Below are 15,261 nucleotides of genomic sequence, written 5' to 3'. Positions count from 1 at the left end.
TAAAACCGGATTTACGCCGTCGTAGTAACACCGCGGGCTGTTTTGGGTTAGTTAATTAAAAACTATGATAAACTTTGATTTAAAAGTTGTTATTCTGAGAAAATGATTTTTATTATGAACATGAAACTATATCCAAAAATTATGGTTAAACTCAAAGTGGAAGTATGTTTTCTAAAATGGTCATCTAGACGTCGTTCTTTCGACTGAAATGACTACCTTTACAAAAACGACTTGTAACTTATTTTTCCGACTATAAACCTATACTTTTTCTGTTTAGATTCATAAAATAGAGTTCAATATGAAACCATAGCAATTTGATTCACTCAAAACGGATTTAAAATGAAGAAGTTATGGGTAAAACAAGATTGGATAATTTTTCTCATTTTAGCTACGTGAAAATTGGTAACAAATCTATTCCAACCATAACTTAATCAACTTGTATTATATATTATGTAATCTTGAGATACCATAGACACGTATACAATGTTTCGACCTATCATGTCGACACATCTATATATATTTCGGAACAACCATAGACACTCTATATGTGAATGTTGGAGTTAGCTATACAGGGTTGAGGTTGATTCCAAAATATATATAGTTTGAGTTGTGATCAATACTGAGATACGTATACACTGGGTCGTGGATTGATTCAAGATAATATTTATCGATTTATTTCTGTACATCTAACTGTGGACAACTAGTTGTAGGTTACTAACGAGGACAGCTGACTTAATAAACTTAAAACATCAAAATATATTAAAAGTGTTGTAAATATATTTTGAACATACTTTGATATATATGTATATATTGTTATAGGTTCGTGAATCAACCAGTGGCCAAGTCTTACTTCCCGACGAAGTAAAAATCTGTGAAAGTGAGTTATAGTCCCACTTTTAAAATCTAATATTTTTGGGATGAGAATACATGCAGGTTTTATAAATGATTTACAAAATAGACACAAGTACGTGAAACTACATTCTATGGTTGAATTATCGAAATCGAATATGCCCCTTTTTATTAAGTCTGGTAATCTAAGAATTAGGGAACAGACACCCTAATTGACGCGAATCCTAAAGATAGATCTATTGGGCCTAACAAACCCCATCCAAAGTACCGGATGCTTTAGTACTTCGAAATTTATATCATATCCGAAGGGTGTCCCGGAATGATGGGGATATTCTTATATATGCATCTTGTTATTGTCGGTTACCAGGTGTTCACCATATGAATGATTTTTATCTCTATGTATGGGATGTGTATTGAAATATGAAATCTTGTGGTCTATTGTTACGATTTGATATATATAGGTTAAACCTATAACTCACCAACATTTTTGTTGACGTTTAAAGCATGTTTATTCTCAGGTGAATATTAAGAGCTTCCGTTGTTGCATACTAAAATAGGACAAGATTTGGAGTCCATGTTTGTATGATATTGTGTAAAAACTGCATTCAAGAAACTGATTTCGATGTAACATATTTGTATTGTAAACCATTATGTAATGGTCGTGTGTAAACAGGATATTTTAGATTATCATTATTTGATAATCTACGTAAAGCTTTTTAAACCTTTATTTATGAAATAAAGGTTATGGTTTGTTTTAAAAATGAATGCAGTCTTTGAAAAACGTCTCATATAGAGGTCAAAACCTCGCAACGAAATCAATTAATATGGAACGTTTTTAATCAATAAGAACGGGACATTTCATCATGTATTTCAAAAATCCAATCGTTCAGTGTGTTTATTTCACGATTTAATTATTCGTACATACACGACATTAATTACAGTAGTCTCGCTGTTTTACGCGTATCTTACTCATACGAACTCCGTTTTGGATGAGTAAAAAATCCAGACGTCCTTATTTTGATGGGATACGACTTTATTATTTTAATATTTCCCTTTTTGGCTCTAAAGAGGCGGTCCCCATGTAACTCTCACACACACCATTCTCTTTTGCTTATTAAACAATACACTCTTTCTCATTACCTCCCATTCACCCAACATCACTCATACACATTATATCTCAAAAATATCTTCCTCGTCTTCATCTTCATCATCGTCAAGTAAATCATAATATTTATCTTATCATCATCTTAAGTTATTGATCTTCAATAAAAACAAAGAGATTCATGAACATTCGTTAAAAATTGAGAGAGTTATGACCTCTCGAAGTTAGGCATTATGGACAGTCTTTTTGTTGGAGTATGGAGAAATTTAAACAAAGTAGGAAAAAGCGCCACAAAAGGTGAGTTAAGGTGTTGCACGAATTTTGTAGATTTCGGTAAACGTGAAACAACATCGATGCGGCGCATCATGGGATGGATGCAGCGCATTCATCAAGCGTTTTATGCCAAAGGTTTTGGATGCGGCGTTTCAAGCTGATATGGCGCATCAAAGGGCAGAGATGCGGCGCATCATGATCTAGATGCGGCGCATCTGGAGCTGATACTTGAATCTGCAGTCGTGGAATCCAATCTGTCACAGCAAAGCAGGTGATGCGGCGCATCACTCATCAAATGCGGCGCATCACTCATCAGATGCGGCGCATCTGGTGTCTGGCAGCAAGCTGTCAACTTTTTCACATGGGATTCGAACAAGTTTGGTCTATCTTTCACTTTAGGTGCAAAGTGGGATACTTTACACCTAAAAATATGGTTGTGAACATGCTATTAGTTGGTGGAAAGCAAGCTAGTTGGTAAACAAGATGATTACTTGAAGCATGATGAAGATTCCTAGCTAGTTACATAGTGTTCTTGTTCTCCTATAAATTGAACTCATTGTATCATTGTAATATACACCACTCTCAAATATTCAGTAAATAAACAATCTCTAGTTGGTCCGTGGACTAAAGCAATCACAATGATTACATATAACCACGTTATATCTTATGTCGATTTACTTTTTCGCATTTATATTCTTTCGTTCATTAAGTGGGTTGAGTGATCTTGATAGTATCACTACTCGGCTAGTAATCTTGTAGAATTACTAGCGTTGTTTGGGTCCTCATATCCTAATAACTGGTATAAGAGCACAAGGTTTCGTTAAGGGAACGATGGCGGAAGACGGGAAGTTTAGAATCGACCGATTCGATGGGAGAGACTTTGGCTTTTGGAAGATGCAAATTGAATATTACTTGTATCAAAAGAAGCTACACCAACCCTTGTTAGAGACCAAGCCCGAAAGCATGGATGATGCCGATTGGACGCTTTTGGATCCTCAAGCTTTGGGTGCTATTCGTCTTTCACTTGCTAAGAACGTTGCATACAACGTTGTGAATGAGAAGACGACGTTTGCTTGCTTGAAAGCACTCTCTAACATATATGAGAAACCTACAGCTGCAAATAAGGTATTTCTCATGCGTTAGTTGTTCAATACTAAGATGAAGGAAGGTACGAGTGCAACAGATCATATCAATGAATTTAATAATATCGTTTCAAGGCTTGAATCGGTAGAGATTAAGTTTGATGATGAACTAAAAGCACTTATCTTGCTTTCATCATTATCGAAAAGTTGGTCGGGTACGGTTACAGCGGTTAGTAGCTCTACGGGAACTACTAAGCTAGCGTTTGAAGATATAAGGGATTTGATTCTTGGTGAAGATACTCGTAGGAGAAACTCGGGAGAATCAACGTCCGGTTCATTGTTAAGTACCCACAACTGGGGTAGGAAATTTGAACGCGGTGAGAAGAAGGGTAGGAAGAAGTCTAAGAAGAGGAATTCATCGAAAGATAGAAGTGAAGTTACTTGTTGGGGTTGCAATCAAAAAGGTCACTTTCAAAGGAATTGCAAAAATGGTTTCGCGAAAGGTGTAAACTTGGCCGAAGGGGATAGTAATGATGCACTTTTGTGTAGTGTTGAAAATTCTATGGAGTCTTGGATTTTGGATTCGGGGGCTTCATTTCATGCTACTCGTGTCAAAAGCATGATGAAGAATTTTCGTTCATATCAAGGCAAAGTGAGATTGGTGGACAACAAGCAACTCAACATAGAGGGCATTGGAGATGTTATTTTGAAGACTACTCTTGGTTCTAATTGGACTTTGAAGAACGTAAGGTACATTCCTAAATTGAAAAGGAAACTTACTTCGGTTGGTCAATTAGATGATGAAGGTAACGTGGTTACTTTTGAAAACTGCCAATGGAAGGTGATTAAGGGTAGTTATGTAGTGGCTCGTGGACATAAAAGGAGAACTCTTTATATGGTTGAAGTGTTAGATGAAGACACGGTGGTTGTTACGGTTAATGTTGAGTCCAAATCAACTCTATGGCACCGAAGACTCGGGCATATGAGTGAGAAGGGTATGACGATGCTTGTTTCGAGTGGGAGAATTCCAAATTTGAAAAAGGTAGAACTTGGGTTTTGCGAACCATGTGTATATGGGAAGCAAAAGAATGTGACTTTTGGGAAATCGAGGAATGCACCTAAGTTGGAGAAATTGGAGCTCGTTCATACGGATGTGTTTGGTCCAACCAATGTAGAATCACATGGAGGTTCTCGCTATTATGTCACCTTCATTGACGACTCCACTCGAAAGGTATGGGTTTATTTTCTTAAAGCTAAATCCGATGTGTTTAATACTTTTGTGAAGTGGAAAGCTATGGTAGAAAATGAAACTAACTTGAAAGTCAAGTGCTTGAAGTCGGATAATGGAGGGGAATATGGTAGTCTTGAGTTTAAAGACCATTGTGCAAAGCACGGTATTAGAATGTTGAAAACGGTACCGGAGACACCGCAACACAATGGGGTCGCCGAACGTATGAATCGTATGTTAAATGAAAGGGCTAAGAGTATGAGACTACATGCCGGTTTGCCTAAAATGTTTTGGGCAGATGCGGTTAATACGGCGGCTTATTTGATAAATAGGGGACCCTCAACACCATTGGGTTTTCGAATCCCGGAGGAAGAATGGCAAGGTAAGAAGGTGAGTTATGGTCACCTTAGGATCTTTGGGTGTAATGCATATGTGAAGACCAAAGATGCGGATAAAGACAAACTTGAAGCTAAGTCAAAGAAGTGTATTTTCATAGGCTACGGGTCGGATAAAATGGGCTATCGTTGTTGGGACAACGAAGCTAGAAAAGTAATTCGTTCGCGAGATGTTACTTTTGATGAAGATTTGGTCTATGGCAAACTTAAAACGGGGAGTACTAAACCGGATCATGTTACTTTTGACGATATTTCTATTGATGATCTTGCAGGTTCTAGTGGGAGTACGGGAAACAATGAATTGCCAACAAACAATGAGGCGTCGAAAAATGCTAATGATGGGGATGATTCGGAAAGCGGTGATTCCGAACATAGTGCGAGTTCTAGTGATGAGGAGGACACAAATGAAACCGGTCCAACCATCCCGGTTACTCCTACACCAAGACGCTCGACTAGAGTGCCCAAACCTAATCCTAGGTATTCTCCATCAGCAAACTACTTGCTCTATACCGAGAATGGTGAACCCGAAAGTTACTTTGAGGCAAGAAAAACAAAAGAATTCATACAATGGGAGCTTGCCATGAAAGAAGAGATGAGATCACTTGAGAAGAACAAGACTTGGTCACTAGTGAAGTTACCTCATGATAAAAGGGCATTGCAAAGCAAATGGGTGTATAGAATCAAGAATGAGTTAGATGGCAAGAGAAGGTACAAGGCTCGTTTGGTAGTCAAAGGCTTTCAACAAAAGGAAGGGGTTGACTACAAAGAGATATTTCACCGGTAGTTAAAATGACTACTATCCGTTTGGTACTTTCTATGGTTGCATCCGAAGACTTACATCTTGAGCAACTAGATGTAAAAACTGCATTCTTACATGGTGATCTTGTTGAAGAGATCTACATGAGGCAACCCGAGGGCTTTGAGGTAAAGGTTAAAGAGAAGTGGGTTTGTAAGCTAAAGAAAAGTTTGTATGGATTGAAGCAAGCACCTCGGCAATGGTACTTGAAGTTTGACGAGTTTATGAAGAAGATTGGTTTCTTAAGATGTGAAGCGGATCACTGTTGCTACTTGAAGAAATTCAAGTCTTCTTACATAATCTTATTGTTGTATGTTGATGACATGTTGCTTGCAGGTTCTAACATGTCCGAAATTAACAAGTTGAAGGGATTACTTTCCTGAGAATTCGAGATGAAGAATCTTGGTAGTGCTAAGCAAATACTTGGCATGAGTATTGTGCGTGATCGTGTGAAGGGTACTCTATACTTGTCTCAATCCAAATATATTGAGAAAGTAGTAGAGAGATTCAACATGGAAGATTCAAAGGCTCGTTCTATGCCTTTGGGAAGCACCTTAAAACTATCAAAAAGTCAATCACCAAAGACAGAAAGAGACAAGAAGGATATGGAAAAGGTTCCATATGCATCGGCCGTGGGTAGTATTATGTATGCCATGGTTTGTACAAGACCCGATATTGCTCAAGCAGTGGTTATATGTCTAATCCGGGGAAAGAGCATTGGGAAGCAGTCAAATGGTTGCTTCGTTATTTGAAATGTACTTCTAATATGGGATTGTGTTTCTCCAAAAACAATCTCATACTTAGAGGTTATGCGGATGCTAATTTGGGTGGATGTGATGATTCGGGGAAAAGCACTACGGGTTATGTTTTCACAATGGGGAAGACGACGATTAGTTGGTTATCTCGATTGCAAAAGAGTGTCGCTTTGTCAACCACTGAAGCCGAAAACATGGCTATTGCGGAAGCTTCTAAAGAGCTAGTGTGGTTGAAGAACTTCTTAGGCGAGTTGGGTAAAAGACAAGACTATTGCGTCTTGTATTGTGATAATCAAAGTGCGGTTCATCTTGGGAAGAATCCGGTGTTTCATAGTCGTACGAAACACATCAAGATAAGGTATCATTTTATTCTACAACATATAAATGATGGCACTTTATTCTTGGAGAAAATCCTTGGTACGAAGAATCCTGCCGATATGTTTACTAAGGTGGTTACGACGGAGAAATTGAGGTTTTGCATTACCTCAATTGGTCTTCTCACGAATTGATGAGAGAAGAACCCAGCTAGAGATGTTAATGGTGTTACAAGTTTAACAAGTGGTATTGAAGACCTTTTATCGAAAGTCTACTCATCCGAAGTATGTGTTGAGCGTGCGTGTTCCAAATGGTATTTGGCGGTAATCAAAGGTGGTTTAATGTCCTTGGTTAATTCATTGATATGATTGGAGTTTTTTTCTAAGTCTCCAAGTGGGAGATTTGTTGGAGTATGGAGAAATTTAAACAAAGTAGGAAAAAGCGCCGCAAAAGGTGAGTTAAGATGTTGCACGAATTTTGCAGATTTCGGTAAACGTGAAACAACATCGATGTGGTACATCATGGGATAGATGCGGTGCATTCATCAAGCGTTTTATGCCGAAGGTTTTGGATGCGGCGTTTCAAGCTGATATGGCGCATCAAAGGGCAGAGATGCTGCGCATCATGATCTAGATGCGGCGCATCTAGAGCTGATACTTGAATCTGCAGTCGTGGAATCCAATCTGTCACAGCAAAGCAGGTGATGCGGCGCATCACTCATCATATGCGGCTCATCTGGTGTCTGGCAGCAAGCTGTCAACTTTTTCACATGGGATTCGAACAAGTTTGGTCTACCTTTCACTTTAGGTGCAAAGTGGGATACTTTACACCTAAAAATATGGTTGTGAACATGCTATTAGTTGGTGGAAAGCAAGCTAGTTGGTAAACAAGATGATTACTTGAAGCATGATGAAGATTCCTAGCTAGTTACATAGTGTTCTTGTTCTCCTATAAATTGAACTCATTGTATCATTGTAATATACACCACTCTCAAATATTCAGTAAATAAACGATCTCTAGTTGGTCCGTGGACTAAAGCAATCACAACGATTGCATATAACCACGTTATATCTTGTGTCGATTTACTTTTTCGCATTTATATTCTTTTGTTCATTAAGTGTGTTGAGTGATCTTGATAGTATCACTACTCGGCTTGTAATCTTGTAGAATTACTAGCGTTGTTTGGGTCCTAATATCCTAATACTTTTTTCTAAAAACAATTGTTCTTTACTATCGATAAACAAAACCGTTAGTTTAAAATGAAATTACTAACATACATAAAATTGACTAAAATACAACCCACATTTATTGCTAGGTGTTTCATAGACTTTGGCCAACTTAAAACTTAGGTCACTTGTCTCGGAACAACCATGCACCGAGACAACCATGCACGATCCTGAACATGTAATTGTTGAATTACATGCCTGCTTACAATGAGTTTCATAGACCCATTTTTAAATGTTTTCCTTTGGGGTGAGATTACATTTCTCGTTTTACGTTTTACACCATGGACACAAGTAACTTAAGTACGTGCACGAATTAAAGACAATAAATGCCTCGGTGACGTTTAATTACTAGTTGTAAGCATGAATCTTATAAATAGATCAATTGGACTTGACATCCCCGCTCGGGTTAGTCATGCTAACATGTCAACGGGCATATAATACTTCGTAATATGGTACTTTGATTTAAGTGTGTACATACCCTGGGTAAACTGATTACGTTAAGCTTATATAACTATTGCTCATGGCATATGAACATTTTCACAAATGATTACTACCTTCAAATCTTGTGGTCCATTTACTACTGTTATTACAAACCTATGAACTCACTAACGTATGTTGACCCTTTTTAACATGTATTTTTTAGGTCCATAAGGTATTCGCTTCCTTATTTTTAGGGATGACACTCGTGGATAACGGACACGGATCCTTAATATCCGTGACCCGCCAATCAAAAAAATTTCACTAGTCGAGCCCCGTTTACCCATCGATAGGTAAAAAGTTTTCTTGTACCCATGACCCACGGATACCCACGATTTGCGGGTAAAATTTATAGTTTTTCTCAATAAAAATAAAATCAACTAACATTGATAACTTCACCATTTAACTACTATATGAGTTATGTCATTAGCATGTTACAATCTGTTATCATTTGCTCCGTAACTGTTATGTGAGTTGTGCCATTTAAATACTGTATGAGTTTTTATTGTTTTCTTTGTTTAAAATCTGTTACTGTTCTCAACCATGATGCCTTCTTCCGCTTAACACACTACCACATCAGCGACACATCATCATTTCCTTCCTATCACTAACCATCACATTATACTTGAATTAGATTAAATGCATAACTAGCCAAAATTATCTACACTTTGGCATGGTACTCCCAATGGTGCCAAAGTTGGTGGGTGATAATGAAAGTGTATTAACGACACAATTGAGAATGCTCTTATAGGAGTGTCTTTTATTAGTCTTTGTTGGTTCAGTCATCTATAATCTTTGACATCTATGGACTTTAATTTTTAACACGCATTGTGTTGCTTGATGATTTTCTTATTTGTAAAAGATGATCACTAGAGTTGCTCAAATGGATGGTGGAACTCTTGTTGTTTACATTGAAAGTATAAGCATAATAATGTGTAGCTAATATATGTATGCGGGTTAACGGGTATACCCGCAAGTTTCTTAAATGTTGATGCATTTTTATGTGTTTGTTGTTGGACTAATAGACTAGAAACTTTAATGTAAATGTTGTACACTTAGGATATTATGAACGGACATAAACTGATGTCGCGGGAGCATATGTGACAACAACGCTAAAATAAGTCTGCCACACGAGTGACTATCTCACTCAATTGAGTGGCTTTGTCACTCGTATGAATGACTGTCACTCGTACGGATGAGATCCCAAGTAGACTATATAAGTCATTTTTGTGGTTCATTTGTTGTTTAGGCATTTCACTCTCTTCACCTCATGATGGAGAGGCTCCAAGGTGATTTCATACTCAGTTCACCTTGTAAAACCATGTTTCTCTGTTTAAATCCTATGTAATCATTCTATCAATTTATTTATCAATGATACATTTGATTTAGCCTATATTCATGTGTTTTATGTTTTCGTCTTGTTTATCTCGTTCTTGAGTGTTCATATGATGCTCGGTTTATGATCAAAAGGTTTGTGTTGGTGAAATAAGAGATCTACAAATTGGTATCAGAGCTTATATCATACGAGTATAGTTTAGATTGAAGGTAAAAGATGTTAATTGCTGCAATTTTTTTTTCAAGAACTAGTTTTTGTTGCCTGTTTTTAGGTTTTGAAGATACAGATCGAATCAACAAAATGTAAAAACATGGTTAGCTTGGGAATCATCTCACGAAGGTGTACACAAAATTTCAAACTCTTACTCTCAATATTGATCGAGTTATCACTTTTGTTTGTTTTCAAAAAAAGCTCACTGAAATTGACTTGTTTCGTGATTTTGGTTATGTTTTTAGAAAATCTGAAATGGAGAGTTGTTTGAATGATTAAAACGTTGCTCACTTGATAGTGATGTAGTGGTAAAACGTCATAAGTCTTAAGCATGGTCAATTTTTGAGTCAAACATTTCATTATCTCATACAAGTAGCTAACGAACGCATAACATGCACCTGCATCAGCCTTATCTGAATTTACAATTGGTTTTATCGCTTAATTTACATATTTTCGTATGATTAAAACAAGAAAACTATAACCATACAACTTACCCATCTACTAGGATAGAATCTAACTGAAGTGCTTCACAATAGTGTTGTTATCTAAAGAACGACTATAGGTCATACTTCCCTCATTAGCTTTAGAAAGGAGTAGTAGATTTAGATCTCTTCATTAATTAACGAAATAGTTCCCCTGACCTCTCGTGCTGACACTTACACTCACGACAACGTAAACTATTTCTTTTGAACCACCTCAAATTTGTTTGCTGAAGTGAGTTTTCTCACAATATTATTGCTCTTAAGAACGACCCTATGTCATACTTCACTTGTTAATTAATCTTAAAATGGAGTGGTAGATTTAGGCGCTAATATTATAAATTAACGAAACACCCCTCTTGACCTCTCTTTTTGATAATAACGTCTAAAACAATGTAAATCTTCCATTGAACGATATCAAAGCCTTCACTTTCGGTTGATTGCACACTAGTCAAATTACGAAAACTTTCTATATCATAACATTAAGCCCCCTACTTTTACAGAATAGTAGTCACAATCAATTTACGACGCTTAAAATTAAAAACCAACAATCCAACCTCTGTTAACTTGATAGAATAGAATCAATTTAAAGAACGCTAAGGTCCATACAATCAACAACCTCTTTGTTAAGACGACGAACACCTTTTAACCGATGGGAGTCAACAGAAGCTGAAAGAGGAGGCCCGTGACCAGATCCGCCGTATGGTCTCTGACCATGGAAATTGCAATAACCTTTACCAACAAAAATTCAAGGACCATTCAGGGACTCACCATGGATGCATACGTCTAATGGCTTCCACTACATCCGATAGACCCACAACTTTAACTCGCATAATTCAACGCTGAAACTAAGAGAAAAAAAGTTGATGAAAAAAGTTGGTTCTGGGCCCGTATCCTTGAAAAATATGTGCAGGTTCATATCCTGGGGGGAAGTCTTCTCCAAGGTTGTGCCTCTGGTATCCTTCACTCTATGTGAGGCAAGCAGTTAGCCTAAATTATTCCGGGTACGCTTTACACGATAGATGCGAGGAGTTTCTTCCCTACGGGTGTCTGGGTGGCAAATGGGAGGATTCGATGCCAAAATTTCCGTTCTTAAAAAATCGAGCAATATTGAAAATTCTAGACAATCCATATCTGTATATTCTAGTTGCACCATTCTTCACTATAAAGGAAGATCCTCCGGTAATAGATCGAGGATTTAAAATCATTGGTCCTGCTTACTTAGGGCATCAACGGTTAACGGCCTCACAGCCGGACCATTTCGATAAACGGGGGAAGGGGATGAGGAAATAGAACTGAATCATGGACTTGAGGGTTGCGAACCTCTGAGCAGTCACCGTATCAAAGAAATATAACTAGCAGGGGTTAATTATGTTTTGATGGAAATTAGCCGTTGAGGCTAATTTGGGGAAATGTCGTTGAGAGAACTTCATGCCGTTCATCATTTGAGGAATTTATTTTTTTGAAGTAGTGGTTTTTTTAAAAGCAAAATTTATAGGAGTAGTATTTTGAAAAAAAAAAAAAAAAAAAAAAAAAAATTCAAAACTAGTAAAACGGGAAGGCCGGTTTTTCCATGTCAGCAATTTTTTTTTTCAAAACTAGTAAAACCAGCGTTGGGAACACCAGTTTTCCCATGTGGCATTTTTTTTATAAAAAAAAATCTTACATACTATAATGGAAAATTACAAACTTACCTACTTGTGAGTAGTAATTTTTGGAGATCCCAAGATGTATTGAAATTATATGTTCAAAACAACCTATTGTAATTGTAATGAACTACCAGTAGTTTATGAACAAAATTGTTAGAAATTAAAATTACTTTTAGGGATCAGAGTTTACAACTCATCATGTCCCATTAACATCCAAAAGCAGCTTTTTTTTACTTTCCAAAAAGTAGAATACTTCTTCCGTGATTTAGGCATATAGCCGTTTAGCTTCTTTTGTATAAGAAGTCTTCCATCCAAATGTAACAAATATAGAGATATGCAAAACTGAATATTCAAGCAAATACAATTACAATTATATTCCTACTTTGAACATGGCATCAGAGCTTGTGTTGATGATCTAAATCATTCAATCACAGCAATTTAAATCATTTGCCTATTTTTTTTCGTTTGAGTGGTTATCATGGCAGAACATGACAGCCAAACTCAACTCATTACAGAATTAACTAGCCAATTGGCTAGAATTCTCCAAACCAACAATGAAAATCAATCACAAAGGCATCCTGATTCTTTAAAAATCAGTGTTACCCTTAACAACTCAAATTATTCATTATGGTCTCGTATGATCAAGGTTGCCATCGGAGGTAAATCCGAGGCCCTCCTCAATCATTTAACCGAAGATCCACCAGAAACCAACAACCAGAAGTGGAACCAGGAAGACTTGGTGGTATTTTCATGGATTATTCAAAACATAGAGCCACAAATTGCAAGCAATCTGACCCAGTTTACAACAGCAAAAACCTTATGGAATGCCCTCATCACAACCTACAGTTCTGGTAAAGACAAACTCCAAACCTTTGATTTACATGTTAAAGCCAACAATATCAGGCAAGAAGGTAAATCAACTGAAGAACTGTGGTTGAAATTACAAGGAATCTGGGGTGAAATCGAAATAAGGGATCCAAATCCCATGGAACATCCGAATGATATTGTCAAATATAATAATATCAGGTCAGAACAAAAGCTTTTCCAATTCTTAAATGCTTTAGATTATAAACATGACAATATCAAACGTGAGCTACTAAGAATCGATCCCTTACCCACTGTCGAAGGGGCTTATGCTGCCATTCGAAAAGAAAATGCACACCAATATATATTTAACAATAAAACAGATGTCCTTACCCAATCCGGCATCGCCACTGGCTTGGTAGCACCGGCATCAAAATCCAAGGATTTCGACAGCCATGGTTTGCTATCAAGAAATCAGCGTCGGTCAGACTACACGTCATCATCCCGAGATAAAGACAACCTTGAATGTACAAAGTGTGGTATGAAACGACATACCAGAGAACAATGCTTCAAGGTTATTGGATATCCCGATTGGTGGGCTGATAGACACAGAAAGGGAAAAACCTCGATGGTAACGACGGCTACAACCAAGGGAAAACAGGAGGATAACGAAACCGGCACCACCACTCAAGGTGGTTTCGGTTTATTCACAGCCGAGCCACCATCATCATCATCATCATCATCATCCGGTGAAGGTAACAGGGGATTGGGATTAGGGATTAAATCCCTAAAAATCATACCCAACAAATTGAATAAAGTGGGTGGGGATAAATATGTCGATGAGTATGATGGGTTAGGAGTGTCGGTCACGAACTCAACACCCACCACCGAATTTAATTCCCCAAATTTATTTATTGACACAAATAGTCCCTGTAATAATATAGTTGGTAATAAACAAATAAAACCTTTTTTCAATAAAACTAAAGATTTTAAAATTAAAAATAACGTTTCGTCAATTAACATTGTTTCAAATAAAACAAAAAGTAATGAGTGGATTATCGATTGTGGTGCCACCGATACTATGACTTTTAATAAAAATGATATTATTATAAATACGAAACCAAACAAAACCAAAATTAAAACCGCTAATGGCGGTATTATACAAGTCAAGGGCGGGGGAACAGTTGAAATCTCACCAAATTTAAATTTAAAAAACTGCCTTTATGTTCCCGATCTCTCCCATAAATTACTGTCTATTAGTCACGTGACAAAAGAACTTAATTGTACCGTCTTATTACACCCTACATTCTGTATCTTACAGGACATCAGAACGGGGGAGATAATTGGGCGTGGTACTGAACGGGATGGTCTGTATTATGTGGATGAGGTCACTAAAGATGGTAGGATCATGCTAGCTCACGGGACTCCCGATAGACAAGCATGGTTGTGGCATAGACGTCTTGGTCATCCGTCTGCTGGATATTTGCACATTTTATTTCCTAATTTATTTTCTTCAAATAATAGTATTGAGTGTGAAACTTGTATTTTGGCCAAAAGCCATCAAAACTCGTTTAAAACTAGTAATACAAAGACTGAACGTCCCTTTGCTTTAGTTCACTCCGATGTATGGGGACCCGCAAGGGTTAATGGAGGGCACAGTTTTCGATATTTTCTTTTATTTATTGATGACTGTACTCGTATGACTTGGACATATTTTTTAACTAACAAATCCGAGGTGTTTGATAAATTTACTACTTTTTCCAACATGGTTCAAACACAATTCCAAAGTAAAATACAGGTTTTAAGATCCGATAATGGTGGTGAATTTGTCAACAGTCAAATGAAACTTTTTTGTGAAGAAAGGGGTATTATTCATCAAACTACGTGTCCACACACACCTCAACAAAACAGGGTAGCTGAAAGGAAAAATCGTATTTTATTAGAAATAACCCGTGCTTTAATGATTGAATCTAATGTTCCAAGGTCTTTTTGGCCTTAAGCTCTTGCCACCGCAACCTATCTTGTAAATAGACTACCAACTAGAGCTTTAGAACTTAAGAACCCTCTTGAAACCTTAACTAAATTTTATAAACCCCCATCTAATCTCACCCTAAGACCTCGAATATTTGGGTGCACGGTTTTTGTTCACATTCCTAAAATAGAACGAACCAAATTAGATGCGTGTGCTGAAAAATGTGTATTTGTGGGATACGGGGTAAATCAAAAGGGGTATAGATGCTATAGTCCAAAAAGGAAACACATGTACACTACAATGAACTGTGATT

General features: G+C 37.1%; 1 protein-coding gene across 1 annotated transcript; it reads left to right on the top strand.

The window, feature by feature from the left end:
* Positions 1-12,650: 12,650 nt before the first annotated feature.
* On the top strand, positions 12,651-14,975 carry LOC139841139 (uncharacterized). The gene has a single exon (XM_071831372.1). The coding sequence runs from the start codon at positions 12,651-12,653 to the stop codon at positions 14,973-14,975; it is 2,325 nt and encodes a 774-aa protein (XP_071687473.1).
* The last annotated feature ends 286 nt before the right edge of the window (positions 14,976-15,261 follow it).

This window comes from Rutidosis leptorrhynchoides, chromosome 4, assembly GCF_046630445.1.
Source record: "Rutidosis leptorrhynchoides isolate AG116_Rl617_1_P2 chromosome 4, CSIRO_AGI_Rlap_v1, whole genome shotgun sequence".
Lineage (NCBI taxonomy): Eukaryota > Viridiplantae > Streptophyta > Magnoliopsida > Asterales > Asteraceae > Rutidosis > Rutidosis leptorrhynchoides.
The sequence above is the reverse complement of the archived record's forward strand: the minus strand, read 5'-3'. Positions and strand labels throughout refer to the sequence as shown.

Excerpts from the sequence above, each read along its gene's own strand:
- LOC139841139 (XM_071831372.1), top strand. The coding sequence starts at position 12,651 with ATGGCAGAACATGACAGCCAAACTCAACTCATTACAGAATTAACTAGC.